Genomic DNA, 27,285 nt, shown 5'->3' with positions numbered 1-27,285 from the left:
TATTACTATAGATATAAGTGATGTCACTGTGACGTTCCCAGATCCCCTCACCTCCCCAGTCATGTCCCTGTATTACTACTATAGATATAAGTGATGTCACTGTGACACTCCCAGATCCCCTCACCTCCCCAGTCATGTCCCTGTATTATTACTATAGATATAAGTGATGTCAGTGTGACACTACCAGATCCCCTCACCTCCCCAGTCATGTCCCTGTATTACTACTATAGATATAAGTGATGTCACTGTGACACTCCCAGATCCCCTCACCTCCCCAGTCATGTCCCTGTATTATTACTATAGATATAAGTGATGTCACTGTGACACTCCCAGATCCCCTCACCTCCCCAGTCATGTCCCTGTATTATTACTATAGATATAAGTGATGTCACTGTGACGCTTCCAGATCCCCTCACCTCCCCAGTCATGTCCCTGTATTATTACTATAGATATAAGTGATGTCACTGTGACACTCCCAGATCCCCTCACCTCCCCAGTCATGTCCCTGTATTATTACTATAGATATAAGTGATGTCACTGTGACACTCCCAGATCCCCTCACCTCCCCAGTCATGTCCCTGTATTATTACTATAGATATAAGTGATGTCACAGTGACACTCCCAGATCCCCTCACCTCCCCAGTCATGTACCTGTATTATTACTATAGATATAAGTGATGTCACTGTGACACTCCCAGATCCTCTCACCACCCTAGTCATGTCCCTGTATTATTACTATAGATATAAGTGATGTCACTGTGACACTCCCAGATCCTCTCACCTCCCCAGCCATGTTCCTGTATTATTACTATAGATATATACGTGATGTCATTGTGATACTCGCAGATCCCCTCCCCAGTCATGTGCCTGTATTATTACTATAGATATAAGTGATGTCACTGTGATACTCGCAGATCCCCTCACCTCCCCAGTCATGTCTCTGTATTACTATAGATATAAGTGATGTCACTGTGAAACCTCCAGGCCCTCTCACCTCCCCAGTCAGCTCGTAGATGATCTCCAGGGTGAGATGTAAGATCCTCTCAGTCCTGTGACTCCCGTCCTTGTCCATCCTCAATAAATCAGTGAGAAAACAGAACGTGTGATGTGTAATAGACTCTGGTTCCTCACAGCTGGACTGTCTAGGAATAAATATAACAGTTATCACAGAGAACACATGTAACACAGTCAGACATGTAACAATAAGTGACCAGTAAGTCTCCCCTCTCCCCCCAGCCATAGAGCCCTGGCCATTGTCTATCAGACGTTCCTGTGACCCAGCCCCATAAGGCTCCTCAGAGGCCATCACACAATGTTGTACTGTATAAGGTTACACCAATGCTTCTGGCCGGGGGTCTTATTCCTCCCAGACACATATCACATGCTCTTTGCATCACTGGATATAAGTTACATCGGTGGAAGGATACTGGGCCTCAATCAGACCCGGTCGCAAGCTCTGAGCACTCTCAACCGGGTCGATGTTTGCCCACTGTGCATGCGCACGTCGGAGCCGGCCGCTCCGGGTCTCACACCAATCATCATCGATACCTTGCCCCGTTTGGGAGGCGTGCCGGGGGGGGGGTGCCCGGCCAAACGGAGGCGTTCCCGACAGAACGCTTGCCGTTTGGGGGCGGCCTCGCTGACATCAGCAATGATGTCAGTGGGGAGCTTCCTGCTCGATCAGAGCAGGAAGCTCCCTGGGACTTCGTCGCAAGCCCCGATGGTCGCGATGGTCCTGACCATCGTGACCATCACCCTGGTCGGTCGCTAGGCTGTGGGTGGTAACCCACAACTTAGCTAGCGACCATGAGGCTGCACTTCAAGATGCAAGTGGCCACCCTCAATCAGAGCGACCGCTTGCATCTATCGACTGGGTCTGAATGAGACCCACTGTCCTTTATTTTGTATCTGGCCTGCAGTACCTCTCTGTCACCAGAGGTGCTGCTGATGTATTCTGACATTGTTTCCTCACATGCAGATGTTAATATCACTCCCCTGTTTAACTACCTGCATCTGCCTCACAGACTATTTATTCCTGCCCATCACCATGCCCCCTGCTGGTCATTGATTGTTATCCCTGGATTGTATTCCACGGCCTGAACCTGATCTCCTGTCTACTGGACTTCTGCAAACTGCAGCTCCATTGATGTCTGTGAGTCTGTCTCATCTATACTGCAGCTTTTCGCCTTTGCTTGTATCCAGTCTGTATATCTCCAACCTATAGTATGTGCAGCTAAAGCCAGCTGGGCCTCTGCAAGCTGTCCCTCCTATTACTGCATGTGTCTCTGACTCATCTACTCTGCAGCATATGGTTCTTGTTTGTATCCAGTTTTGCAGGCCTCCAGGTTTCTGTTACCACCAGTTCCCGTCCGGTTCATGTATCACTCCTGGCTTCTCTGCATTGTCTGCACTATGGTTTTGTTTCAATAAACATTTTATATGTCACTATGCTCCTGACTCCACAGCTATCATTACAGGTATCCAGTTACATAACAATGGGACAGAAACGGGGGCTTTCCAGATAATTTGGATTCTATTTTAATTTCACCCTTGAAAAGGACAATGTCAGACCCCATAATTACATATAATATAAATTACATAAATGACACTATTCACTTTTTTTCCTAGAGACATATTATATACATACATATATACATACATAGAAATAACATCCATGCATAAATAAATACATAATTGCAGAGGGGCTTTGCGGAGGTTTTGCAAAAGATTTTCCTGAAATGCCCCATAACTCTTTTCTGGGACATTACCAATATATATAATTCCTAGCACATATATACGATACATTGTTCCATTATATATAATTCCTAGCACATATATGAGCATTACCCCTATATGCTCCTTATTGCGCCTGTAACTAATAAATTATCTGGTTTCCTAAGCAAAAGACATAAGAAATTCAGCACCCTTGAATCTTTTTTCATCAGCTGTGAGGACCATAGACAGGACCTGGATCGCTCAGAGCAGCTGTGAGGAACACAGACGGGACCTGGATCACTCAGAGCACCTGTGAGGAACACAGACAGGACCTGAATTGTCAGAGCAGCTGTGAGGAAAACAGTCGGGACCTGGATCACTCAGAGCAGCTGTGAGGAGCACAGACGGGACCTGGATCGCTCAGAGCAGCTGTGAGGAACACAGACGGGACCTGGATCGCTCAGAGCAGCTGTGAGGAATACAGAAGGGACATGGATCGCTCAAAGCAGCTGTGAGGGACACAGACGGAACCTGGATCGCTCAGAGCAGCTGTGAGGAAAACAGACGGGACCTGGATTGCTCAGAGCAGCTGTGAGGAATACAGAAGGGACATGGATCGCTCAAAGCAGCTGTGAGGGACACAGACGGAACCTGGATCGCTCAGAGCAGCTGTGAGGAACACAGACAGGACCTGGATCACTCAGAGCAGCTGTGAGGAACACAGACGGGACCTGGATCACTCAGAGCACCTGTGAGGAACACAGACAGGACCTGAATTGTCAGAGCAGCTTTGAGGAACACAGACGGGACCTGGATCGCTCAGAGCAGCTGTGAGGAACACAGACAGGACCTGAATTGTCAGAGCAGCTGTGAGGAAAACAGAAGGGACATGGATCGCTCAAAGCAGCTGTGAGGGACACAGACGGGACATGGATCGCTCAGAGCAGCTGTGAGAAATACAGAAGGGACATGGATCGCTCAAAGCAGCTGTGAGGAACACAAACGTGACCTGGATCGCTCAGAGAAAACTATTCTGGATAATACAAAATGGAGATCTCAGAGAGACAATAATGTTTCTCTCACTACAATGTGGCTGAATCAGAGGTAGGCGCAAAAGAGCCTGTAGCTGGTCTATTTCCGTGTAACACATGTGCCATAGGAGGATTTAGGGATTATTGCACAGGAACAAGAACATTTTTTTCAACATTGATTGAAGAGACTGGCGGGGAGAGACTGGAGGGAAGAAGCTGGAGAGAAGATACTGGAGGGAATATACTTTAAGAAAGAGACCATAGGGAAGAGACAAGAAGAAAAATGCTGGAGAGAAGATACTGGAGAGAAGATATGTACTGGAAGGAAGAAACTGGAATGAAAATACTGAAGGGAAGATACATACTGGAATGAAAATACTGGAATGAAAATACTGAAAGGAAGACACTGGAAGGAAGACACTGGAAGGAAGACACTGGAAGGAAGACACTGGAAGGAAGATACTGGAAGGAAGATACTGGAAGGAAGATGTGCCACCACCGAAATGTTAAACATAAAGAAATAATAAGCAATTTTCGAATTAGGGCCCTGATTCAGAGCCGCTCGTAAGCGGCCGCTCGTTCGTTGTGACCGATGTTCGCACATCTGCGCATGTGTACGGATTTTAATACGCATGCGCGAACCAGTCAGTGCGGCCGAAAATAGTTTGTTCGCTAAATAGCGAATGCCTGCTATTTTGAGTGACAGGAGGAGGCGTATGTGGGTGGTAACAGGGGAAGGTGCTTGAAAACGGGGGTGTGGAATTCAAACGCAGGCGTGCTTAAAGGTCAAAACGGGCGTTTTAAGGGAGTGCATAATTAATACAGCAGCGTCATTGCCCACGTCACTTGTTTTTTTTTTACTCAGAACTGCTCGCAAAATAGAGGTTGAAAAAAACAGCCACAAGAATAGCGAGCAGTTCATACGCTGTTCGGGAACATCGGACCCCCTGACCACTCCCCTCACCACACCCAAATGCTGACCTGAAGTCACTCACTCTGCGATGGCTTTGTATCTGTGAGAGTGATCGCAGAGCAATAGCAATGCTAACTCGCAAATGCATGCGAAGTGCACACCATCGACCGAGCAGCGTACGCTATCGCAAAAGCGATCCATTCTGAATCAGGCCCAGTGTGTGCTGGGACTAGTGTTATCTAGCGTTCCCGCTAGGCTGTTTTAGCGGGGCGCGGCGCCCTGCCCTCCTTCTGGAGGGCAAAAAGCACCCTGCCCTCCAGGAGGAGGGCAAAAGCGCCCTGCCCTCACAGCCTGCGGGAGCCGTTCTCACCCGCGGGATGCAGTGTCCCGCGGGTGGAGAAACATGCGGTGACCCTGTCACCGCCGGAGAATAGACGCCGGGCGCATGCGCCCGGCATCTATTCTCCCTGTCTGCAGGGCTTGGGGGCTGCCCGGCGTGTCCGTAAGTGCCGGGCACGCCCCCAAGAGTGACGAAAAGGGGACGCGTCTTATAGACACGCCCCCTTTTCCGATGACCACGCCCCCTTCTCAGTCGCACGCGCCTTTGGTGCGCGCACGGGCATGCCCTCTCTAGCTCCGGCGCCCTGCCTCCCGCCGGATCTAGAGGGAACACTAGTTATCCACCTCATTTATCACTGTACAGTTACCTCCCCCTATATAATAATAATACCACATATCAGTGTGTGCTGGGAGCTGTGTTATTCCCCTCATATATCACTGTACAGTCCCCTCTCCCTATATAATAATACCACAGCAGTGTGTGCTGGGAGCTGTGTTATTCCCCCTCATATATCACTGTACGTTCCCCTCTCCCCTATATAATAATAATAATATAACCACATATCAGTATGTGCTGGGAGCTGTGTTATTCCCACTCATATCACTGTACGGTCCCCTCCCCCCTATATAATAATACCACATATCAGTGTGTGCTGAGGGCTGTGTTATTCCCCCTCATCTATCACTATACAATCCCCTCCCCAGGGGAGTTTCTAGAGAGGAGGGGGCCTGTGTGCAGTCTCCGACACGGGCCCCCACCTCTCTATCCAGCAGCGCACTGAGCTGTGCGCGGCCAGCACCAGAGTTATATACTCTGGGCAATAGCGTGAGCCCAAAGTCTATAGAGTTTGCACAGGTCACTGGGAAAATGACCACGGCGGCCATTTTCCAGTCGTTTTTACAGCACCGAACACCCGCACCGATGTTGGACTCCAGAGAGGTAAGTAATACTATGGGTGCAGGGTCTGCGGTGTGGGGCCCCCCTGGACCGAGGGGCCCTGCACCCATTATAGATACATCCCTGCCCCTCTCCCCTATATAATAATACCACATAGTGTTTGCTAGGAGCTGTGTTATTCCTCCTCATATATCACTGTACAGTCCCCTCCCCCCTATATAATAATAATAATACCACATAGTGTTTGCTAGGAGCTGTGTTATTCCTCCTCATATATCACTGTACAGTCACCTCTCCCCTATATAATAATAATACCACATATCAGTGTGTGCTGGGAGCTGTGTTATTCCTCCTCATATATTACTGTACGGTCCCCTCTCCCCTATATAATAATAATATAATATATAGAGGACACGTTACCTGGATCCGTCTGTCAGGAATGTCTATGACAAAATGGCCTACTAAAGACCAAGTAGCCCGTCCCCTCTGCTCTGTGACTGGGAGACTATAAGAATATGGCCGCCGGTCACCGTACATGAGGACACCATTAGACTGTACAGCTGTTACTCTAGTGATGAAGCTGTGAGCGGCAGGTGCAGGTGGCTTCTAGTTACAGGACGTCCTTCCTACTTTGTGCCGCCTGATTGGCTACTCACTTCTGCCAATCACCGCCCTGAGGGGAAAGAGAGGAGGGCGGTTTCTTAGATAAGAGGGGCGGGGCAGACAGTAGCCATAGCTACACGGAGAGAGAGGGGCGTGGCTATATAGAGGGGCGTGTCTTCTTGTATAACTGCAGCTTCCGGGTGACGGTCCCAGCAGGAAGAAGCAGCAGGTGATGGGACTTATTGTTATCATACAGGGGGAGCAGACTGTGGTGCCTCATTATTATCATACAGGTATATCAGACACCAGTGTTCTATATAATACAGGTGTAACAGACCCTGGTGTTACTACAATACAGCTGGAGCAGCCTTTAGTGCTGCACTATGTATATACAGGTATAGCAGACGCCAGTGTTGGTATAATACAGGTGGAGCATAACCTTTTGATACTATAATACAGATGGAGCAGACTCTGGTGCTGCATTATCATTCTACAGGTGGTGCAGACCCCGGTGTGGGTATAATACAGGTGGAGCAGAACATGTTGTTACTAATATACAGCTGGAGCAGACTCTGGTGCTGCATTATCATTATACAGGTAACAACAGAAGCAGGAAGTTCTCTCTATATATTTGGGGCACTCACCCTACTAATAATAAAGCGTAACCTGTAATAGTGTCAGTAAGAAATGACCGAGGTGTTATCCGTATAGCGCAATAAGTCAGGAAATACACAGAAAGTAACAGAAAGAGGATATAAAGCCTGGTCTAACCAGGGCCAATAACCCCTCAGCACTGACCAGCTGTGTGATGGGAGACGTATATACTGATTATCTGTATCATTTATGGTGAGACATATATATCATTACCCAGTGCTCAGAGGTTTGGGGAATTTATATATATATATATATATAATCACACTAAGTGTAAGCAGGATGATTCCCTCTGTGTAATAAAGCATCGGCTACAAAAAAGATTATATATAAATGTATGTATATATATATATATATATATATGTGTGTGTGTGTGTGTGTGTGTGTGTGTATATATGTGTATATATATATATATGTGTTTTTAGGTGAGAGATGTATAGGGGCAGCGCACAGTAAATACTGATTCCCTCAGACTGAATTAAGTAGCGTGATAATAAATTATTTGTACATAAATAACGTGCATCTAGTGCAATATGTGATTGTAGGTGTGGTATTTTCCGTAAAGTCACTGATCCTTAATTGAAAGGCGGCAGCAGTCTTCTTGGGGTCCGTTTGGCTAACGGATGGAGTGGTTCTGGAAGAAAGGTTTAAGAAGACAGCCTCTATATATAATCACTTTATTGATTGTAAGGAAATACTACACTATATATACTCTCTCTCCCATGAGCTTGTATAAGCTTTTTATAAGGTGATCCAGCGGACGACATCCCATTTAACCCATCCAGTGTGGACCACTTATTTCTGGACCTCAGATGAGCTTAAAAGATTTTCTCTCTAGTACGCACATTTATTTTTACGAGCACCGGTTACTATTTTATTTTAAATACTACACTCAGGCGCATGTCTTCTTAAACCTTATATATATATATATATATATATATCTCCCTATATCTGTGTGTGTAACCAGCTTTAGTGTTGGGGGCTCTGATCATATGGTAACAACCTGTGTTGATAATATTTTATCTATTTCTCTCCTTGTGCTCCCAACTCAGCCTCTGATGATTGCAGACACCTGAAGTGGACATAAGAACATTCCCACAGGTAAGATTATCAATATCCTGTGATTTATTATTATTCCCATCTCACAGCCGTCTCCTTGTACAGGATATCACACATTAATAAATAACGCAATAAAGAACATTATATTAGTATGGTTCTTTTCTCCCTCACAAAGTCTGGCCTCTGGGTATACGGTAGACGAGGGTGAAACAAGGGACCCGATTGCCAGGTTACCTCACAGATGTGGCCATTAGTACATCCCATACATTTTTAGCCAATTTAAATGCACATGTAGGTAACAATTTCCTCTTGGTTGGCCAATACCACTAATATCATTCTCAATAATACAGATCAGTGGTAGATGGAGCATCAGCTGTAATAACCCTGTAGTTATTAGGGAATAACAGGAGACATGTATTACTAGTGGTGTTATATGGAGATGTGACTAAGGGCTGATTCTCAGTAATACAATAATACAGATCAGTGGTAGATGGAGCATCAGATGTAATAACCCTGTAGTTATTAGGGAATAACAGGGCACATGTATTACTAGTGGTGTTAGATGGAGATGTGACTAAGGTCTGATTCTCAGTAATACAATAATACAGATCAGTGGTAGATGGGGCATCAGATGTAATACCCCTGTAGTTATTAGGGAATAACAGGACACATATATTACTAGTGGTGTTATATGGAGATGTGACTAAGGGCTGATTCTCAGTAATACAAAAATACAGATCAGTGGTAGATGGAGCATCAGCTGTAATATCCCTGTAGTTATTAGGGAATAACAGGACACATGTATTACTAGTGGTGTTAGATGGAGATGTGACTAAGGTCTGATTCTCAGTAATACAATAATACAGATCAGTGGTAGATGGAGCATCAGATGTAATATCCCTGTAGTTATTAGGGAATAACAGGACACATGTATTACTAGTGGTGTTAGATGGAGATGTGACTAAGGACTGATTCTCAGTAATACAATAATACAGATCAGTGGTAGATGGAGCATCAGCTGTAATAACTCTGTAGTTATTAGGGAATAACAGGACACATGTATTACTAGTGGTGTTAGATGGAGATGTGACTAAGGCCTGATTCTCAGTAATACAATAATACAGATCAGTGGTAGATGGAGCATCAGCTGTAATAACCCTGTAGTTATTAGGGAATAACAGGACACATGTATTACTAGTGGTGTTATATGGAGATGTGACTAAGGGCTGATTCTCAGTAATACAATAATACAGATCAGTGGTAGATGGAGCATCAGATGTAATATCCCTGTAGTTATTAGGGAATAACAGGACACATGTATTACTAGTGGTGTTAGATGGAGATGTGACTAAGGACTGATTCTCAGTAATACAATAATACAGATCAGTGGTAGATGGAGCATCAGCTGTAATAACTCTGTAGTTATTAGGGAATAACAGGACACATGTATTACTAGTGGTGTTAGATGGAGATGTGACTAAGGCCTGATTCTCAGTAATACAATAATACAGATCAGTGGTAGATGGAGCATCAGCTGTAATAACCCTGTAGTTATTAGGGAATAACAGGACACATGTATTACTAGTGGTGTTATATGGAGATGTGACTAAGGGCTGATTCTCAGTAATACAATAATACAGATCAGTGGTAGATGGAGCATCAGCTGTAATAACCCTGTAGTTATTAGGGAATAACAGGACACATGTATTACTAGTGCTGTTAGATGGAGATGTGACTAAGGACTGATTCTCAGTAATACAATAATACAGATCAGTGGTAGATGGAGCATCAGCTGTAATAACCCTGTAGTTATTAGGGAATAACAGGACACATGTATTACTAGTGCTGTTAGATGGAGATGTGACTAAGGTCTGATTCTCAGTAATACAATAATACAGATCAGTGGTAGATGGAGCATCAGCTGTAATAACCCTGTAGTTATTAGGGAATAACAGGACACATGTATTACTAGTGGTGTTAGATGGAGATGTGACTAAGGGCTGATTCTCAGTAATACAATAATACAGATCAGTGGTAGATGGGGCATCAGATGTAATACCCCTGTAGTTATTAGGGAATAACAGGACACATATATTACTAGTGGTGTTATATGGAGATGTGACTAAGGGCTGATTCTCAGTAATACAAAAATACAGATCAGTGGTAGATGGAGCATCAGCTGTAATAACCCTGTAGTTATTAGGGAATAACAGGACACATGTATTACTAGTGGTGTTAGATGGAGATGTGACTAAGGGCTGATTCTCAGTAATATAATAATACAGATCAGTGGTAGATGGAGCATCAGATGTAATATCCCTGTAGTTATTAGGGAATAACAGGACACATGTATTACTAGTGGTGTTATATGGAGATGTGACTAAGGTCTGATTCTCTATCATCATATTTCTTAGAGCTGATATAGAGTGATAAAAAGAAACTAACCTTTGTTGCAAAATATAACCCCTCACTTATCACCCGACCACCTACACACACACATACACATATTGCCTCTTACAGTAACTACCTGAGTAAATAGAGGGTTTTTTGTAATTTAAAACAACCTTTACCATGAGAGCTCTCAGATTTCAAACTACATCTTTCGGTGGTGCACGTTTAAGTATGATCCCTGTTTTTTTAAGTGAGCTTATCTAGTGTATATGCTATATTAAAGACAAAGACAGGAGTGAAATGACTGGGAATACTATGGCTTTGATTCAATTAGACGCAAAGGGGTGAGTTACCGCTGCGACGGCATGAAATCGCAAACCAACTTACCCGCAACCTGCTCCGCTCATGGCCCGATCTAACCCCACAACCGTGGATATTTATGTGAGTGTGGTGACACCGTAAGTGTGGCATATAACTGTGGATACTAATACTAACATAATACTTGTGGATGCGACTGTCATGTCTAATTGAATCGACCCTAAATCCTGGGGAGTGTCAGTGTGACATCCCTTATATCTACAGTAATAATACAGGGACATGACTGGGGAGGTGAGGGGATCTGGAAGTGTCAGTGTGACATCACTTATATCTATAGTAATAATACAGGGACATGACTGGGGAGGTGAGGGGATCTGGAAGTGTCAGTGTGACATCCCTTACATCTATAGTAATAATCAGTGATATTTTTCAGGGGGAACGGTCAGGAACAGACTTCCTGAAGCTCTTTAGCAAATTTACGTCATCGGGTACGGTGTTCCTGAACCTGTCTGCAAAGAGGATTTTAGTGGCACTTGCAAAAACGAGTAATTGGCCCCGGACCGGCAGCCATGCTACAATGGCAATCATCAAGAAGAAAGGGACAGCCGCAGCATTTCAGATAAGCTGCCAGCCATGAGACAATCATAGCTCATTGACCAGCAGCCAATCAGGAGCGGCTGCCGGCCTGTGAGCTGTGATTGGCTCGCAGTCGGCAGTTTTTTGAATGCTGAGGCTGTACCTCAATCTAGATGACTGTCAGGACCAGCTCGTGCAGTGCGAACTGTATGTGGTTGGGTGTTCAAGAATATTGAAAAATGGCGCTGCTTGTGTATAGTACTTTTGTGAACAGTGGAAAGAATAAATATACTTATCGTATAAATGCAGTTATAGACGTCAGTCCTAAGGTCCTCTCTTTGTCTTTACCAGAGGTCCCGCAGATATAGGGAAAAAGGGTATATATATGACGTCAGTGTGAGATGTTCTTAAAAATTATAATATACACTGTTTCTTCAAGACTTAATTTGAAGAAAGAGAAAGATGAGGCGTACCCCAACTCACTGAATATAGAGATGGGTACACTCCTATAATTATATCTTTGATCTATCTAACTTACAGTCCTATCAAGCGGTGCAAAACATATAAAGGTATCTTTAGTTTCAAACAGAATACTTGAAAGCAGAGAAGTGTACCAGTACTCATAAAACTGTAAGTTGTCCTCCACTTATAAAGGTATCTTTTCATTCCTCCATAATCAACAATGGGTATTGCAAAGTTTTTCCATAAAAATAAATTTATTATAATGACAAAAAGCATTAAAACATATAAAACATTCTCAGAGGGATATAAACTGCAATGTGAACAGCTGAGGTATAAATATGGTGTGGAGGTAATTGGGTCCGGATCCCAAACACATGTCCAAATAACTAAACACCTCTCCGCACCTACCTCCAGTATGTTCGCAACATGCAGTAGTCCAAGTGAGAATGTCCCCTTCTATCCAACGCGTTTCGAGACTGAGTCTCTTTATCAAGGCATGAAGGTAAATTGCTGAGTTTCCAGTTTATATACCAGTCTCCCTGGAATCCAAAAGATGGCGTCTTCGCTACTTCCGGTCCGCACGAAAATGACTCCTCCTTCTCCACTGGTTAACAGCGGACCCTCCTTTATCCACTTAGTCCCCGCTGTCTTCCCCATAACAAAGTGGGACCGACTGCACACGCGTAGTCCACATGATCGCGGGTCGTCAGAACACCATCTCCGGGTCTCCACCGGAAGCTGTAATCCAACTCCAAAGGATTCTGGGAGATGTAGTCTTTTCCTTTTAGACACAGTCCCAGACCGAGTATTCTACAAGTCTCCAACGTAACTTCCGTTTAAAACATAGTGGATTCTGGGAGATGTAGTTTCTCTTTTTGAAAACGGAATGGTCACAAGTTTGGATGAATCTATTAGACAGAATCAAGTGTTAGTATTAGGTAAATCAGATCTTTAACAATATACAACTGGACCTTAAAAGTGATATCCCATATTAAGAACAGATAGTAGTTTAACACATTAAAACTCAATTGGATGTGAATAATTACTAATAAAAATAATATTAATAGCAATAATTAGGATTAAGAATAAAAAATTGAAATACTTCACAAAAACCATTTTAACTCAAAATCTTGATTGAGTCCTCTTGGATGGAGGGTTTTAAGTTTAAATATAGTCTTCATCTCCGTTTTAGCAAGATTTTGTTCGACATTTTTATCCCTCCAGGACGCTTTCACATGTATCAATCCTAAAAAAACGTTTGATATGTGAAACTGAACAATCGTGTGATTTTAAAATGATTAGACCGAGAATGTGTGGTAAGTCCTTTTTTGATGTTCCTAAGGTGTTCGGAAAGTCGCACTTTTAAAGGTCTTGTGGTCCGTCCATTATACACCAATCCACAACACATTCTACAAGATAAATTACATTTGATGTGTTACATGTTATAAAATCTTGTATTTTAAAATTTACACCATTGATTTGTACTTCTGTATGTTTCATGTTGTTATCCTTGACATGCCTACAGCCCATACACAATCCACACCGATGGAAACCCTTTGTCCGTACAAGGGGCCTGATTCAGACCCACTCGCGAGCGGCTGTCCGCCCGCAAGTGGGTCGATGTTATGGACTGAGCATGCGCATGACGGAGGGAGCTCCGTCATGCGCATGCGCCAGACGCGACGAGCGAAGGAAAGTCCTTCGCTCGTTGTGTCCGATCAAAGGGGGCGTGTTGTCAATGTTGATTGACAGCACGCCCCCTTTGGTGGGCGTGCCGGGGGCGTGCCTCCCTGACGGGGGCGTTCCCACGGGAACGCCTCCCGTCAGAAGCCGGCCCACTGACATCACTAGTGATGTCAGTGGGAGTGATTTTGGCTCTGATAGAGCCAAAATCACTCCGGAGCTTGCGGTTGAAAACCTCAACCACAGGCTCCGGCTCGCAATTTCGATGGTCACGACCATCGCGGCCATCACAATGCACGCTCGTATAGCCTGTGGGTGGTGACCCACAGCTATACGAGCGTCCAGGAGGACGCTCCATTTTCATGGAGCCCGGCCCTCATTCAGAGCGTGCGCTCTGCTCAGAGCGTACGGCTCTGAATGAGGGCCAAGGTTCCTTGTTGGTATAGGTAACATGCTTTTTACCAAGAAGTTCTTAAAATTCTTAGATTTACGATAAATAAAAGTAGGATGGTCTGGGATTACTTCTCGTAATACAGGATCCCTTTGTAAAAGGTGCCAATGTTTCCGAAAGATTTTTTCTACTAGTTTATGTTGTGAATCATAACCAGTAATCATAGCCCATTTAAGCCTATCATTTTTACTGTCATCTTTCTTTACCCTGTTAATACCATATAAATTCGATCTCTCTTTCTCCATTGTCTCTTGTATAGCCTTATCCAGACCTTTTGATTCGTACCCCTTAATTAAAAAGTCATTTTTCATCTGAGAAATTTGATCTTTGTGTATATCCTCTCTGCTGCAATTACGCTTAACCCTTAGAAATTGACTTTTTGGTACTTCTTTTAACCACTGCCTGTGATTTTGACTATCTATCGGAATAAAGGAATTGATATCCGTGGCTTTTTTATAGGTTTTTGTGTGAATCTTATTCTCCTCTATGTAAACAGTCAAATCTAAGAAATGTATCTCCAATTGACTGTATGTCAAAGTGAGATGCACATTTACATCATTCACATCCAGGTATGAAAAGAATTGGACGAGATCATCTTCTGTACCTTTCCATAGCAGCATCACATCATCGATGTAACGGTACCATTTAATGAGGTTTGTGCCCCAAGCTATGCCACTGTACACATGAGTCTCTTCAAAGAACCTCATGAACAGATTGGCATAGCTTGGGGCAAACTTAGTCCCCATAGCTGTCCCTGTGCGTTGGAGAAAAAATTTGCCATTAAAAAAATAATTATTTTCTAAAATAAACTTAATGGCTAACAACACAAAATCCTTCCTTTCTGATGATAACTCCATTTTCTCCAAAGACCATTTTATCGCCTCTAGGCCTTTTACATGTAATATACAAGTATATAGGGACGTAACATCGGCCGAAGCCAACCAGATATCTTCTGCCCACACAAAATCATTATTTTCCTCCAAAATGTCACCTGTATCTCTTAAAATGGATTAGCAATTACCAATGGCTGTAAAATACCATCTATGAGTGATGACAGGTTGGAAGTCAAACTATCCGTCCCCACTATGATAGGTCTTCCCGGGGGATTTCGTAACACTTTTGTGCACCTTAGGTAACACATACATCGTGGGAATTATGGGATTTGTATGTGGTTGGCTCCAGAGGACATCCCCACCCTCCACCCAGCCACTGGTGAGGAAGCTTTATGATGAAGGAAAAGTGAGGGGGGAGGGAAGGGGTGGCAGTGTTGCACAGAGCGCAGTGCACTGTCAAACACATACTGACCTGCAGAGTGCTAACAACCGGAGCCGCCACTGATGGCTGTCATTCCTGGACGGATGCGGGTCTGGTACCTATCACCCCCCAGTCCAGAGGTCAGTTACAGTGTTCCTTGCCCTGTGCTCCCTGCCCCCAGTCCAGCGTTCCCTCACAGACCAGTGTTCCCTGCCCTCCCCCCATTTGTACAGCATTCCCTGTAATGTGCCCACCCAGGTCCACCCTTCCCTACCATGTGCCCTCCAGTCCAGCATTCCCTACCATGTGGCTCCCCCATCCAGCCTTCCCTGCCCTGTGTCCCCCATTAAGTTCCAACCTTCCCTTTCATTTGCCACCCCCGCACCATGTCTAAACATCCCTGTGCCTCCAATAGATCCAGCCCACCCTGTTTTGCACTTCCTCTTAGTCCAGCCCTTCCTGCCCTGCATACCAGCTTGGTCCAGCACTCCCTACCCACAGCCCAAACTTCAAATTTAAAAAAAAAATTGGTTACACACCAGCTGATGCCCCACCCCAATTTTAGCTCTGCCCAGATTGCCCACAGCCCCTTCCCCCAAGAATGGTTCCACCCACCTATTTTTCTACCAAAATAGCACTGGTAATAATACAGGGACATGACTGGGGAGGTGAGGGGATATGGGAGTGTCACAGTGACATCACTTATATCTATAGTAATAATACAGGGACATGACTGGGGAGGTGAGGGGATCTGGGAGTGTCACAGTGACATCACTTATATATAGTAATAATACAGGGACATGACTGGGGAGGTGAGGGGATATGGGAGTGTCACAGTGACATCACTTATATCTATAGTAATAATACAGGGACATGACTGGGGAGGTGAGGGGATCTGGGAGTGTCACAGTGACATCACTTATATATAGTAATAATACAGGGACATGACTGGGGAGGTGAGGGGATATGGGAGTGTCACAGTGACATCACTTATATATAGTAATAATACAGGGACATGACTGGGGAGGTGAGGGGATATGGGAGTGTCACAGTGACATCACTTATATCTAGTAATAATACATGACAGTACAACTAGGGGATGTGTCTGGGTGATCACTATATCATTGTGTGTGTCAGGTTCCTATAAGGTGTCAGGATGTCACTGTCTATGTCTCCATGCAGGAGAGGGTATATATAGAGGAACACGGGTCTGTACAAGGACGTGATGATGGAGAATCACCGGCCCCTCACATCACTGGGTAAGAGGTGACTGTCATTTATTGTACAGGGTAGAGCAGGTATGGGAGCCCTATATACACACATTACCTGATAAGCACATATATACAATGTACTCAGTCACTGTGTTTCCTATAGATGGACCCAGTAATAGAAATACCACAGAGAGATGTCCCCATCATCTTTATTCACCGGATTGTACAGAGGAGAGTCACAGGACCCCACAGGAGCATCAGGTAGATACCAGTATACCAAAGTGATTGTGACTATATGATCTATAGAGAATCTGTGTGTGTATTATACACAGATTATTTTACTGTTTATTCTCAATTAAATTAGACTTGATTATTTTATGGGTCATTTAGAGTGAGGATCTTGCTGATATTAAGGTAGAAGATACAGAGGGAGAAGAAGAGACGTATGTGTCTGATATGAAGGCAGAAGATATAGAGGGAGAAGAAGAGACGTATGTGACTGATATGAAGGAAGAAGATACAGAGGGAGAAGAAGAGACGTATGTGACTGATATAAAGGTAGAAGTTATAGAGGGAGAAGAGACGTATGTGACTGATATGAAGGCAGAATATATAGAGGGAGAAGAAGAGACCTATGTGACTGATATGAAGACAGAAGATATAGAGGGAGAAGAAGAGACGTATATGACTGATATAAAGGTAGAAGATACAGAGGGAGAAGAAGAGACATATGTGAGGGGTGATCAGAAGTGTAAAGAGGAGGAAATCCCTGGAGATATCAACACAGGTGAGTAATAAACACTTATCTCAGAAAAGAGTCACATACTCTGTTCAGTCACTACAGCAATCTATTATCCTACACCCTCCTCTGTCAGTACAAACTAATGAGTAAAATGTATATGCACAGGGGGGGAAGCAGGAGCCATCTGCCATTATTATACTCCTGCTGTTCCCCCTCACATCATGTCACTGTGTGTTACCAGCCCAGAGATCTGACCAGTCTCCTCCCCACACTCTCTGGTGTATCTCATACATCAGCAGCCATCAGTCCCTATTGTACTCCTGCTCTCCTCCTCACATCATGTCACTGTGTGTTACCAGCCCAGAGATCTGACCAGTCTCCTCCCCACACTCTCTGGTGTATCTCATACATCAGCAGCCATCAGTCCCTATTGTACTCCTGCTCTCCTCCTCACATCATGTCACTGTATGTTTCCAGCTCTTAGATCTGACCAGTCTCCTCCCCACACTCTCTGGTGTATCTCATACATCAGGAGCCATCAGCCCCTATTATACTCCTGCTCTCCCCCTCACATCATGTCACTGTGTGTTACCAGCCCAGAGATCTGACCAGTCTCCTCCCCACACTCATCATATCTTTGTCTGCTACAAGCTACTTATGTTCTTTACTGTCCACTACAAAAATGACCTTTGTCGATGGTCCTCCCCATGCCCTTCAATGGGGTATTACCCATGATCCTTCCTGACCACTACTGCCTGACATGATCAATGATCACTAATGGTAATAACATCTTTGCATGTGATTTCTTGTACTGATTTTATTCTGTTTTACCAGAGATATGAACCAGACCTGTATAAATATCTTTTAGGAAAGTATTAAATTTTCTGCCTGGAGGTCCACAGCGAGAGCAATGGTGGATCCCGATTGTTAAAAATGTGGATTTTTCTGTTCCATTGTGCATGTTCCAGTAGATCCCCTTAGAGGCTAGAGCGTATCTAACCTCCAGTAAAGATATTAATTCCTAGAGAGATACAAACTGGTTATTTTACATTTACTGAGATAGAGATCCGGAGAGTGTGAGGACACAGCAGGATGCAACTAGTATGACCTGTGTGTGATATAATGTATAGACCATGCCTGCACTCTGTTACACATACTGAGATGGAGATATGGAGAGTGTGAGGACACAGCAGGGTACAGCTAGTATGTCCTGTGTGTGATATAATGTATAGACCATGCCTGCACTCTGTTACACATACTGAGATGGAGATATGGAGAGTGTGAGGACACAGCAGGATACAGCTAGTGTGACCTGTGTGTGATATAATGTATAGACCATGCCTGCACTCTGTTACACATACTGAGATGGAGATATGGAGAGTGTGAGGATACAGCTAGTATGTCCTGTGTATGATATAATGTATAGACCATGCCTGCACTCTGTTACATATACTGAGATGGAGATCCGGAGAGTGTGAGGACACAGCAGGATACAGCTAGTATGTCCTGTGTGTGATATAATGTATAGACCATGCCTGCACTCTGTTACATATACTGAGATGGAGATCCGGAGAGTGTGAGGACACAGCAGGATACAGCTAGTATGACCTGTGTGTGATATAATGTATAGACCATGCCTGCACTCTGTTACACATACTGAGATGGAGATATGGAGAGTGTGAGGACACAGCAGGGTGCAGCTAGTATGTCCTGTGTGTGATATAATGTATAGACCATGTCTGCACTCTGTTACACATACTATCACACAGAGCGCTCGCTCTGAATCAGGGCCATCCCTCTGAAATTAAGAGCAGCCTCCTGCAAGGCTCCACCGCAACAGTCTGCCAATTTCCCCTGTGGTGTGTTGTAGACACTTTAAAGGGTTGTGATCAGTCACCACAGTAAATTACCGGCCATACAAATGGAGCTTTAGCTTCTTCACAGTCCAAGCAATTTTCAAGCATTCCTTTTCAATTGTGGCGTACCCCACCTCCTGGAAAGACACAAATTATTCTAGCGCCCGAGTCAGACCAATGGGGAAATCACCTGCTGCAGTCATTTATATTGTGACCCCCACAAAAGCAACAGAAAATTAAAAAAACTCCTCTGGTCATTTCATATCAGTCAGAGGCTCTTATCAATTCTGAAAAATATTTTTTAGTTTATTTGTAATAAATACTTAGGGGTTAATCTAATTATTTGTTAATTGCGAGGTGCAATTTGCTGTTTTCTCTTCGAATTAGCACAGCTAATTAATTTTGCAATCCAATTAGCAACTTGCACTGAACCAGAGTAAATTTGCATTTTTCCATTTGCAACTCCCTGAGGGTGAGAGATGGTAAGGAAAATCTTTATTTTAAGAACCCCTTGGACATCCCCCCTAATGACTAATCAGGCATTTGGAAATTTCAAGTTAGCTTAATTAGTCCAATAATTACATGTCATTTTTGAGGGTAAAAAAATGGCCTCAAATTACCCCAAAATTAACTTTTTCGTTAGTTTAGGAACCCCAAATGTAATTAGTTTTTTTTTTTATTGAAAAATAATTGTTTACTTCATTTTTTTTTACAATTTTTTAGTTTCCACAATGTAGCCCAAAATCTCCGTGTTTCCTACTTTTTTTGCAATTTTCATTTAATTAATTTGAGATTAAACAAAAAAGTTTGCTTTTTTATCATTTTTTTGCATCTTTTTAAACAAGAACACAAATCAGCCATTTCACACCATTTAAAGGCCTTCAGTACTTTCCTTATGCCCACAAACAGCCCTATACGGTCCTGCTAAAAAAATTATCAATTTTGGGTGGTCCAGGATGGTCTCCCCACTTTTTCATGCACTTCTCTTACGTCGCATTTGGCAGTCAGTTCGCACCCCTCCACTGCGAGCACCGTGAATAGGCATTTTTCATTGGATTGGAGAATTCTCGGGAGCGCGCATTTGTGCAAAGTCTGTGAGTTTCATGAAACAAACTCGCTACTCGCAATTAGCACCTAATTGGAATGTCCCCTTATATTGAGGATTAGAAAATAAACACAAATAACTACAATGTTGCTAAAAGAATGACATGGCATGAAGTCATCTCATAAAGGATTATCCTACACTGATAATCAGATTAGTAAATTCAACACAGGAACCACATAAAAAATTAATAATAAAAATAGTTTCTCAATTAGATGAGATTCAAAAGACAATGTCCAAAGTCATGAAATGATCCCATGTATTTCCTTAAGGTGACCATATCTCTCTCTTAATATTTCAGAAGAAGTTTAATGGGTTACCTACTCCTTACTTAGCCGACACAAGGAAAACCAGATAAGCGCTGGATGGCTGTATATTGTTGCCGCACTGAGTCTGGACTTCAGTGTAGTACATCCGCGGCTGTCACAGATTTTTAGTCTCTGTGGTTCCCGATCACGGCGTACTTGAGCTGCAGGACCCGCCTCCTCTAAGCTTTTTTGCCGGCAACTGTCACAAATATAGCCGCTCGGGCTCCCCATCTCTAAGCAGTGTGCTCGGGCTGCAGGACCAACCAGCTTCACCAATATAGCCGCTCGGGCTCCCCATCTCTAAGCAGCGTGCTCGGGCTGCAGGACCCACTGGCTTCACAAATATATCAGCACAGACTCCCTGTCTTTAAGCTGCGTGCTCGAGCTGCAGGACCCACCGGCTTCACAAATATAGCCGCTCAGGCTCCTGGTCTCTAAGCATCATACTCGAGCTGCAGGACCCACCGGCTTCACAAATATAGCTTCCTGGGCTCCTGGTCTCTAAGCGCCGTGCTCGGGCTGCAGGACCCACCGGCTTCACAAATATAGCCGCTCCGGCTCCTGGTCTCTAAGCAGCGTGCTCTGGGTTGTAGGACCCGCCAGCTTCACAAATCTATCCGCTCAGACTCCCTGTCTTTAAGCTGCGTACTCGAGCTGCAGGACCCACCGGCTTGACAAATATAGCCGCTCGGGCTCCAGGTCTCTAAGCGGCGTGCTCGAGCTGCAGGACCCACCGGCTTCACAAATATAGCTGCCCGGGCTCCCAGTCTCTAAGCGGCGTGCTTAGGCTGCAGGACCCACCGGCTTCACAAATATAGCCGCTCGGGCTCCCAGTCTCTAAGCGGCGTGCTGAGGGCTGCAGGACCCGCCGGCTTCAAGGGCCAGTGTAATTTCAGGCAATAATCTGACCCTTGTCCTTCTTGGTTAATAAAGGAGAATAGTCCCAATTCGTGGCTCACCATAGGAAAATTATAGAAGATAATGTGGACACCAATTGATGCGGACAGCGATGCGTTTCATCCACAACTGTGAATATATTTAAGTTGAAACCTCCTGCTGTAGCAGTTTCCTTCTTAAATAGGCCACAAGATGCTCCTGCCCATCTGGTCCCTTCTGGCTCAGTACTTCTCCGTCCGTACTGTGACCATTCAGTCTGTACAACAAAATTCTTACTGTAGTCTGGCACCAGCAGTACTGGAGCTCTTGTACCAGAGACATTTTAAATGACTGAAATTCCAGCTCACAAGAGTGTGTCCAGTCAACTACCTTGGGGAGCTTCTTCTTAGTCAAATCTATAAGGGTTTTGGCTACAGAACTGAAGTCAGGGATAAAGCATCAGTAGTACCCTGCCATTTTTAATAAGGCCAGGGCCTATCTCTGGGTTGTGGGCGGGGCCAGTCTCTACTTTCGCTGGTTCAGGCTTCACCTTACCTCCCACACGGTGCCCCAGGTACTGTACATCCCCATTTGGCACTTGTCTGCCCTGATGGTCAGACCTGCCCACCGAATCCTTTTTAACACCAGCCCCACATGCCTCAGGTGATCTTCACAAGTTCCACTGAAGATGGCGGTCATCCAAGTAGGCCTAAGCAAAATCTCCGTACCCCTTCAGTATGTCATCGACAATGCTCTGGAAGGAGGCTGGCGCATTCTTCATCCCAGATGGTCTTGAACTCTTAACAAGCCAAATGAGGTGATGAAGGCAGATCGCTTTTAAGCCTCGGGGGTCATTGCTATCTGCCAATGCCACTTGCTCAATTCAAAAGTGGAGATGTATTTTGCTCCTGCCAACTCGTCTAACAACACATCAATGCGGGGTAAGGAATAAGTATCAGATTTGGTTACCTCATTCAACCGGCAGATATCTACACAAAACCACGTGGTACGGTCCATCTTAGGAACCAATACAATGGAGGCAGGCCAGGGACTGTTACACCTAGCACTAACATCTCCTGCACCTCATTGTAGATTTTCACCTGCGCCTCTGATGAGACCAGATATGCAGGTTGCCGAATTGGCCTATGCTCACCAGTGTCTGTGGTGTGCACGCAAAGAAGCCAGACCAGGCTTCCCACTGAAATGGGCTTCAAAGGACTGCTGAACTGACTCAAGATCTTGAAAAAAGTTCAGTAAAGAACTGAAACGTTGACTAATTGTGTGTCACGTATCGTTTATCCATTGAGATTATGCCGCGAGTGCCGCACCTTGGCTATCTGTGTGTATATATATATATATATATATATATATATATATATAATAATGTATGTATGTGTGTGTGCAATGCATTTGTTAAAAATGTTTAAATACATTTTCAATAAATTGCACTTACCTGTGTTTCCCTGGAAGTCCGGGGGATGTAGAGCTCTCTGTGGGCTGCTGGATCCCCAGCCACTTCCAGAGAAAAATGGACTGTCCCCCCCCCCCCCCATGCAGCCTCATGCCTGAAAGAGGTGCATGGGGAACTGGCCAGTGCAGTCAGCTAATTATTTTCAGCGAGCTCCAAAGTGACCAGGAGACTACTGGCTGGGGATCTTGTCTGCCTTGTTCTGGAGCCCAGATTCAGGTAGAAAAGGTGGCCAAGTCCCCCTCAGCAGAATCCTGGAAGTACATATCGTAGGGAAGTTTTTTCTCATCCCAAACATGCCGGCACCTGGGCGTCTAAAATGACGACAGGTGGGCTCAGGCATAGAGGAGTAAGCACTCACCACTGTCCATTAGGGACAATGTTAAAGTTGAGCATGCCTTGTGCATGCAAGGCAAATGCACTTGATCAGGTAATAACTACAGGGTGCACTAACCCCTTGTGGTATTGTGTATTGGAGTAAGATAAAAGAAGGCATGTGAGCCTGTTTCGTTTGAATTTTTTTGAACATCAAGAAGGTATGAACTGCCATATCATCTGTATGCTGTGATACTCCCGAGGGGAAATGTCTTTTTTAAAACTATTTGAGCAATAAACATCTTGACTTTGAGATGACTTCATCTGTATCCTGCGACATCAGAATTGCACCAAGCGCTATTCCATTTTCTGACTGCTTTAATTTGAGCCCAGTGTCTCCGAGTTCAAACCCGCTGCCAGCTACCCTGCTGGGCCTGGTCCATTGCGAGGGACCAGTGGGTATCAGCCAACACCAGTCAGGAGGTGTGGCTGCAGCTAGTCTAAGCATATGCAGCAGAGGCAGTTCAGGTGCCGATGTAGGAGCCTGAGAGAAGTGCTTTTCAGGTGCCAGTCCAAGATCTTGGTGGTGGCAGCAAAGTTGCATGCCAATGGCACAGTGGGCAGAGTCAGTAACAGGTGGTTACTGATGGTAAGAGGGAATCCCTACAAGATCCAAGATTGAAATGGGATCCCCCCCCAAGATCCAGTGGGATCAAAAAAATATCTGTGGCTGTTGGCGTAGGCAAGGTTATCCGGTCACAGTTACCTATTTGCTATCTGACTTCTACATTCACAACTGAAACTTGGAAATAACACTGACTGTATGAGATGTTGGGGTACAGCCGGGCATGTCTTATTATGGTTACACAGTATGGAGATGTTGGGATACAGCTGGGAACGTCTTATTATAGTTACAGAGTATGGAGATGTTTGGGTACAGCCAGGCATGTCTTATAGTTACACAGTATGAGATGTTGGGGTACAGCCGGACACGTCTTATAGTTACACAGTATGGAAATGTTGGGGTACAGCCTGGTACATCTTAGTTACACAGTATGAGATGTTGGGGTACAGCCGGGCACGTCTTATAGTTACACAGTATGGAAATGTTGGGGTACAGCCTGGTACATCTTAGTTACACAGTATAGAGATGTTGGGGTACAGTCGGGGACATGTAGTTACACAGTATGGGGATGTTGGGGTACAGCCGGGCACTTCTTATAGTTACACAATATGGAGATGTTGGGGTACAGCCAGGAATGTCTTATAGTTACACAGTATGAAGATGTTGGGGTACAGCCTGGTACATCTTAGTTACACAGTATAGAGATGATGGGGTACAGTCGGGCACATATAGTTACACAGTATGGGGATGTTGGGGTACAGCCGGGCACGTCTTATAGTTACACAATATGGAGATGTTGGGGTACAGCCGGGCATGTCTTATAGTTACACAGTATGAGATGTTGGGGTACAGCCGGGCATGTCTTATAGTTACACAGTATGAGATGTTGGGGTACAGCCGGGCATGTCTTATAGTTACACAGTATGAGATTTTGGGGTACAGCCGGGCACGTCTTATAGTTACACAGTATGGAGATGTTGGGGTACAGCTGGGTTTGTCTTATAGTTACACAGTATGAGATGTTGCGGTAGAGCCAGGTACATCTTATAATAGTTACACAGTATGTAGATGTTGGGCTACAGCCAGGCACGTCTTATAGTTACACAGTATGGAGATGTTGGGGTACAGCCGGTTATGTCTTATTATAGTTATACAGTATCGTATAGTTCTGAAGTGATGCTAATTCCCATATAATTTTTCTGTTCACAGCAGATGGACACAGCAGCAGGAATAACTCGGGGAGACATCTCATATTATCTTCAGATTGTAACCTAGCCGATAACTTGTCACAGGACTCTCCAGGAGAAAACCCCATTACCCCCAGTATACATCCAGCATCTCACAGTGCAGATATCTCATCTGATCCCTCTAACCATGGGGAATGCTCCCCTGATACTCCCAGTAGTGTTACACACAGCTCAGATCACACATCTGATAAACCATTGTTATGTTCTGAATGTGGGAAAAGTTTTACCAAGCAGATCAGTCTTTCTGTACATCAGAAGAAAGTTCATGCAGCTGAGAGGCCTTTTCTATGTTCTGAGTGTGGGAACTGTTTTACACTGAAAAGATATCTTACTAGACATATAAAGCTTCATACACGTGAGAGAACATTAGCATGTTCTGAGTGTGGGAAATGTTTTGCGCAGCAGAGCAAACTTGGTATCCATCAGAGAACTCACACAGGTGAGAGACCATTTCCGTGTTCTGAATGTGGGAAATGTTTTATAGAGAAGTCGGGTCTTGTTACACATTATCGAGTCCATACAGGTTTGAAACCATTTTCATGTTCTGAGTGTGGGAAATGTTTTACCTGTAAATCAGCTCTTGTGACACATCAGAGAACTCACACAGGTGAGAAACCATTTCCATGCTCTGAATGTGGAAATTGTTTTACACATAAATCATATCTTGTTACACATCAGAGAAGTCACACAGGTGAGAAACCATTTCCATGTTCTGAGTGTGGGAAATGTTTTACCTATAAATTAGCTCTTGATACACATCAGAGAAGTCACACAGGTGAGAGGCCATTTCCATGTTCTGAGTGTGGGAAATGTTTTACATATAAAATAGCTCTTTTTACACATGAGAGAAGTCACACAGGTGAGAAACCATTTCCATGCTCTGAATGTGGGAAATGTTTTACACTGAAATCACATCTTGTTACACATCAGAGCAGTCACACAGGTGAGAGGCTATATTCATGCTCTGAGTGTGAGAAATGTTTTTCAAATAAATCACATCTTGTTACACATCAGAGACATCACACAGGTGAAAAACCATTTCCATGTCCTGAGTGTGGGAAATGTTTTAAACAGAAATCACATCTTGTTACACATCAGAGAAATCACACAGGTGAAAAACCATTTCCATGTCCTGAGTGTGGGAAATGTTTTAAACAGAAATCACATCTTGTTACACATCAGAGATATCACACAGATGAGAAATAATTTCTTCAGGGCCCATAGGGGAGACCTTGGGATGTAGGTGGTAGTTGAGGACCGAGCACCAGACAGATAAAGCTTTGCTCCCAGGATGCAACGGTCCTTTTCCCAATACCTTGCCCCGAGACAGAGGCACTTCAATTTCGTTGATGCCTGGCCGGAGTCGGGTCACCATTTTAACTGGGATGTTTCATGCAGTCCAAAAGCTTTTATCATTTTTCTTTATTTTTTATGCTTCTGAGCGGGCAGCAGCAGACTGTGGGATGTCTGTGCTGCCGCTCCAACACCCCTATGGGCACCACAACGTCAGCTCCGCCTTGTGCTCTCGGCGGGCATCCCGTGGACATTGCTAGCCAGTTCCATGGACAGACTTAGACTGCAACACAGATTCTAAGGGGACAGGTAAGGCGGGTCGCCGCTATGGTGTTGCCACAACAGGTAAAAGCAATACAGGTACCTCCTATGCATTCTCCATGGGTAGACACTCAGTACAGAGTCTGGTGGCTACCTCTACAGCCTTTCAAAATATGTTCCAAGGTGGGAAGCCGCTACCCAGTGAAGCTAGGTACACACTGACTGATATATTGGCCGATCAATTGATTGGCCAATATCTGCTGGCCATCGCCAAGTGTGTACCTGCGATATGTCTGTGATCCACATAGTTCTCAGACATATCGCATTGGCTGTGCTGCACAGCTGATGGATAGATATGTCTGCAGACATACCTGTCCATCGGCAAGTGTGTACTGGCGGTCTGCATACTGCCCGTACACAGCGGCAGCCGCCAAGGAGGGGGGTGGGACACGCCGCTTGGCTGCTGGGACCCACGGCTAGAAGCAGATGGCCATTCAGTGTGTATGAACAATCATCTGCAGATATATCTGTATAGTGTGTATCCAGCTTAAGTCTACTAAGCGTCCTGTGTTATCTTCACAGTCCACGCAGCTGTCATCTGAGGAGGCAGAAGATACTGATCTCTACTGCGGAGTCT

At 44.5% G+C, this 27,285-nt stretch overlaps 2 protein-coding genes across 7 annotated transcripts in view; one reads left to right on the top strand and one right to left on the bottom strand.

Annotated features, from left to right (window-relative positions):
* The window catches only part of LOC148502617 (uncharacterized), a 311,881-nt gene that overhangs the window by 107,421 nt on the left and 177,175 nt on the right, over window positions 1-27,285 (bottom strand). The window lies entirely within an intron of this gene.
* On the top strand, window positions 6,684-26,666 carry LOC148502619 (uncharacterized). 6 transcript variants are annotated; one of them, XM_088449581.1, is made up of 7 exons: window positions 6,700-6,728; window positions 8,203-8,251; window positions 10,935-11,041; window positions 16,527-16,603; window positions 16,719-16,816; window positions 16,946-17,342; window positions 25,057-26,666. In XM_088449581.1, the coding sequence occupies exons 4-7, from the start codon at window positions 16,570-16,572 to the stop codon at window positions 26,298-26,300; spliced, it is 1,773 nt and encodes a 590-aa protein (XP_088305707.1). In that variant the 5' UTR covers window positions 6,700-6,728; window positions 8,203-8,251; window positions 10,935-11,041; window positions 16,527-16,569; the 3' UTR covers window positions 26,301-26,666. The 6 variants fall into 6 exon arrangements, with proteins under 6 accessions (XP_088305706.1, XP_088305707.1, XP_088305705.1 ...); XM_088449579.1 differs by having other exon boundaries at window positions 6,706-6,792; XM_088449580.1 differs by lacking the exon at window positions 10,935-11,041 and having other exon boundaries at window positions 6,684-6,728.

This window comes from Taudactylus pleione, unplaced genomic scaffold, assembly GCF_031769625.1.
Source record: "Taudactylus pleione unplaced genomic scaffold, aTauple2 ptg000488l, whole genome shotgun sequence".
NCBI classification, from domain to species: domain Eukaryota; kingdom Metazoa; phylum Chordata; class Amphibia; order Anura; family Myobatrachidae; genus Taudactylus; species Taudactylus pleione.
Note: the sequence above shows the minus strand (reverse complement) of the source record. Positions and strands in the feature narration are given on the sequence as shown.